Source organism: Malaclemys terrapin, chromosome 3, assembly GCF_027887155.1.
Source record: "Malaclemys terrapin pileata isolate rMalTer1 chromosome 3, rMalTer1.hap1, whole genome shotgun sequence".
Taxonomy (NCBI): Eukaryota; Metazoa; Chordata; order Testudines; family Emydidae; genus Malaclemys; species Malaclemys terrapin.
The window spans coordinates 173,868,614-173,873,596 of record NC_071507.1 but is presented as its reverse complement, the minus strand read 5'-3'; the positions used below and the strand labels follow the sequence as shown (position 1 = coordinate 173,873,596).

Sequence of the window (4,983 nt, the reverse complement as noted above, 5' to 3'; positions counted from 1 at the left end):
TTCCCACATGATCCTTGGCTGGGATCCGGATTCAGGTGGAAAGTCGAAGATTCCCAGCCTAAGATCAGGAACAGGCACCTCTACCACCCTGACAGAGACTCTCTGTCAGAGAGGCAATGGATCAGAAGTTGGGTGCGCTAATCACTAGGCCGCTGGGCTTTCTGAGCCCCCTATTACAGTATGACATTCGGCTTGCTGTGCTTTAGAGCACCCCTTGCCAGTTCAAGGTGCATTATTGCTGCCATAGAAGCAACCTGATCACTCTTAACAGGATGCATTTAGCATTAGTCTCAAGTATTCTGTCTGAGGGCTACAAGACTGCTAGGGGGAAGTGGTACAGAATGACAGGATGCACCTATTCTCCAGCTCGATATTAATATATCCCCATTCACTTTCTAGGGCAGTTGAGACTAACTTTCTTCCTTTGGACACATCATGGCTACAGTCAAATACACCATGGGACAGCTCATGATGATGTCATAAGAGGCCTTTTCTGAAAACAATGGAAACGCATGGACTATTTCCACTTAATTATGAACTTTAGAGTCAACTTTCATAGCACACCTATAGCTATAGTCTGAATCCATGCTAGTATCAACCTGACAATTTTGATGCAATTCATTTTCCTTATAAATTCACTTTACTCCATTTGTCAAAGTGCTATGTAGTTCATTGATTAGTAGACTTTTCTTTCTTTTAAAAAAGAAAAAAAGGTCAAGAAATCAGTAACATTTTCCCAATCTTTTTTGTGAAAAAAATTGTTCTTTTTTGTAGAAAAACTTTGACATTCTAAATTTTTCAACCAGCTCTATTTTTTCCTGATAGTTATTAAAAAATAATAATAATAAATTATGCCACTATATAAGCCTGTGAATAAAACTCTTTCATTTTGTCAACTCCAATTTCCAGGAATTTGGTCCTTATTCAGATAAGCAACTAACATTGGCTAACAGATTCTTTTGATCAGTCCCACAGGCGTCAAATGTACTATTATTGTATGATGCAGAGAGGAAGGTTGACCTGGTGGTTACGACCCTGGATGAGGACTCAGCAGACCTGAGTTCAGTTCTCAGCTCTGCCATGGATTGTGTGTGTGATCTTCAGTTCATGATTCCTCTCTCTGTTTCAGTTCTCTATCTATAAAATTGGGATACTTCTCTTCTCCACCTGTTATCTGTCTTATTTAGATTGCCAGCTCTTTGGGACTGGAGCTTTCTCTTGCTGTGAGTATGTATAGTGCATAGCAAATTAGGCCCCTGGATCTTAGTGGGAGCCTCTTGGCACTACCATAATAATACAATATGCAAATACATGTATATTGAGAAGAGATGGAAAACTAATGTCCTTCCTTGGCAAAGCCTTCCCAAATGCTACTTTAAATATGGAAATTATATTTTATAAAGCACATCACGACTATAAGTCCACTTCATGAGCTCTGCCAATCAATAAAACATCTATGTCAATAATTTTCTTAAAAATCTTCAGATTAGAAAATGTAATTGTCATTTGGTTTAAAATATGGACAATCAATTTAAAACAAACAGTTTTTTTTTTTTTTTTTTTTAAAAAAGCTTTATACTCTATTCCAGACTGACAGTATCAGAATAGTGTCTTTCTGTAAGGGCAGAATTCTCGCTTTTGGAACTCAAGAATGTCACTCATTCCTCCTTAGCAGCTTGGTGATTGACTTAAGACCTCAGGTTGTCCTATCTTGCCAGCAGCTTGTGTCATGTTGACTGATGGCAGTCACAGAGGCCTGGTCTACACTACGACTTTAATTCGGATTTATCAGCTTTAATTCGAATTAACCCTGTAACCGTCCACACAACGACGCCATTTAATTCGATGTAAAGGGCCCTTTAAATCGATTTCTGTACTCCACCCCAACGAGCGGAGTAGCGCCAAAATCGATTTTAGCAATTCGAATTAGGGTTAGTGTGGCCGCAATTCGATGGTATTGGCCTCCGGGAGCTATCCCACAGTGCATCATTGTGACCGCTCTGGACAGCAATCCGAACTCGGATGCACTGGCCAGGTAGACAGGAAAAGCCCCGCGAACATTTGAACTTCATTTCCTGTTTGCCCAGCATGGAGAGCACAGGTGACCACAGATACCTCATCAGCACAGGTAACCATGCAGGCTGATAATCGAAAAAGAGCACCAGCATGGACCGTGAGGGAGGTACTGGATCTGATCGCTGTATGGGGAGAGGATTCAGTGCTTGCAGAACTTCGTTCTAAAAGACGAAATGCAAAAACTTTTGAAAAAATTTCCAAGGGCATGATGGAGAGAGGCCACAATAGGGACTCTGAGCAGTGCCGCGTGAAGGTCAAGGAGCTCAGACAAGCCTATCAAAAAACAAAGGAGGCAAACGGTCGCTCCGGGTCAGAGCCGCGGACATGCCGCTACTACGCCGAGCTGCATGCAATTCTAGGGGGGGCTGCCACCACTACCCCACCTTTGTTCGTGGATTCTGGGTCGGGGATAGTCTCGACGCCTGAGGATTCTGCCGATGGGGTAGAGGAGGAGGAGGAGGAGGATGAGCTTGCAGAGAGCACACAGCACTCCATTCTCCCCAACAGCCAGGATCTTTTTCTCACCCTGACTGAAGTACCCTCCCAAGCCTCCCAAGCCAGTACCCAAGACTCTGACCCCATGGAAGGGACCTTAGGTGAGTTTACCTTTTAAAATATAAAACTTGTTTTAAAAGCAAACGGTTTTTAATGATTACTTTGCCTGACTTTGCATTCGCGGTCAGTTCAGCTACTGGAAAAGTCTGTAGCTACTGGAAAAGTCTGTTAACGTGTCTGGGGATGGAGCGGAAATCCTCCAGGGACATCTCCATGAAGCTCTCCTGGAGGTACTCCGAAAGCCTTGCCAGAAGGTTTCTGGGCAGTGCATCCTTATTCCCTCCTCCATGGTAGGACACTTGACCACACCATGCTTGCAGCAAGTAATCTGGTATCATTGCCTGACAAAGCCTAGCAGCGTATGGTCCCGGTGTTTGCTGGCATTCAAGCAACATCCGTTCTTTATCTTGTTGTGTAATCCTCAGGAGAGTGATATCACTCCTGGTAACCTGGTTGAAATACGGGAACTTAATTAAGGGGACAGAGGTGGCCGTTCCTACTGGGCTGTTTGCCTGTGGCGGAAAATAAATCCTTCCCTGCAGTTAGCCAAGCGCAGATGGGAAATTGGCCCTGAAGTTTTCCGCGTTTGGCTAGCAGGGTTCTTCCCTGTTACCAGCCACGCGGTGGGGGGAGGGTACCGTGATCATCCCAGAGAATTCATGGCGAGGGGGGGGGTCGGCGGCGGGGGGGGGGTAGTTTGGTGCCTGCAGGGATCTTCCCTGATACCAGCCATGCGGTGGGGGGAGGGGTACCGTGATCATCCCAGAGAATTCATGGCGGGGGGGGGGTTAGTTTGTTTTCTGGTGCTGCTGAATGTTAACAGAAAAACCGCAGCACTCTACTTGCCTGAAGGGGCCCAGACAAGCCCCCCCACACTGCCCCCCCCCCAACTGGCTGAGATTGGCCAGGCTTCTGCAGCACTCTACAGGCTATGCTTGGTATGTGGGAAAGGAGGGTGCAGAAGCTGTAAAACAATGGCTTACCATGGCCGCATGCAAGCCGAATTCTGTTGCCCAGACCTGTGATCTCTAGCAGCAAAGCCACAAGCACTCAGCATTAAGAGGCAAAATGCGACCTTGCACAGAAATCACATGTGCTATGTAATGTGAACAGTGTTGGTCACCGTGAAAGAGTATAAGCATTGTTCTGCAAAATGTAGCTTTTAAAACAATTCTCTCTTTTTTCCCCTCCCTACAGCAGCTGCAAATTCCTCAAGCCTCCCTCCTCCATCCCGAAGGTTATCACAGATAAGGCGTCGTAAGAAGAAGACGCGGGAGGACATGTTTTCTGAAATTATGCAATCCAGCAGGAGTGACAGAGCTCATCTGAATGAGTGGAAGGAAACAGTTTCAAAGTATAGGAAAGAAGTCAGTGAACGTGAGGAGAGGAGGGACCAACGTGAGGAGAGGAGGGACCAACGTGAGGAGAGGAGGGACCAACGTGAGGAGAGGAGAGACGATCGAGATGAGAGATGGCGGCAGGAAGACCAGAGGATGAAGGATGCAACGCTGGGGCTGCTCCGGCGTCTGGTGGAGGTTCAGGAACGGCTGCTGGAAAACAGACTGCCGCTTCAGCCCCTGTTCCACCCTCCCCCCTCCCCATGTTCCGTATCCTCCTCACCCAGACGTGTAAGAACGCGGGGGGGGAGGCTCCGTACACCTTCCCATTCCACCCCAGTAGACAGCCCAAGCAAAAGGCTGTCATTTTTTTAACCTTTTCTTTGTGGCTTTTTCCTTCCCAGCAATCCTCCTCCCAAATACCACCCGGGTTCCCTCCCTCTTTTTCTAATCTATTAATAAAGAATAAATGATTTTTAAATGATAGTGACTTTATTTGGTTTGAAAGAAAGCTGGGGGAAGGGGCAGGGTGGGTTCCTTACAGAAAATCAGTCAGTAAAGGGGGAGGGTTTTCATGAAGGAGAAACAAACAGATATTTCACACGGTAGCCTGGCCAGCCATGAAACTGGTTTTCAAAGCTTCTCTGATGCACAGCACTTCATGGTGTGATCTTCTAATCGCCCTGGTGTCTGGCTGCGCGTAATCAGCAGCCAGGCGATTTGCCTCAGCCTCCCACCCCGCCATAAAGGTCTCCCCCTTACTTTCACAGAGATTGTGGAGCACACAGCAAGCAGAAATAACAATGGGGAGATTTCTTTGGCTGAGGTCAGAGCGAGTCAATAATGAACGCCAGCGACCTTTTAAACGGCCAAATGCACATTCTACCACCATTCTGCACTTGCTTAGCCTGTAGTTAAACAGCTCCTGACTCCTGTCCAGGCTGCCTGTGTATGGCTTCATAAGCCATGGCATTAAGGGGTAGGCTGGGTCCCCAAGAATAACTATGGGCATTTC

The 4,983-nt window shown here is 46.5% G+C and overlaps 1 protein-coding gene across 1 annotated transcript; it reads left to right on the top strand.

Annotated features, from left to right (window-relative positions):
* The first annotated feature begins 2,584 nt into the window (after window positions 1-2,584).
* Window positions 2,585-4,381, top strand: LOC128834579 (GRB10-interacting GYF protein 2-like). Its single transcript, XM_054023489.1, has 2 exons — window positions 2,585-2,672; window positions 3,829-4,381. Exons 1-2 carry the CDS (start codon window positions 2,657-2,659, stop codon window positions 4,341-4,343), a joined length of 531 nt encoding a protein of 176 aa, XP_053879464.1. The 5' UTR covers window positions 2,585-2,656; the 3' UTR covers window positions 4,344-4,381.
* Window positions 4,382-4,983: the final 602 nt, after the last annotated feature.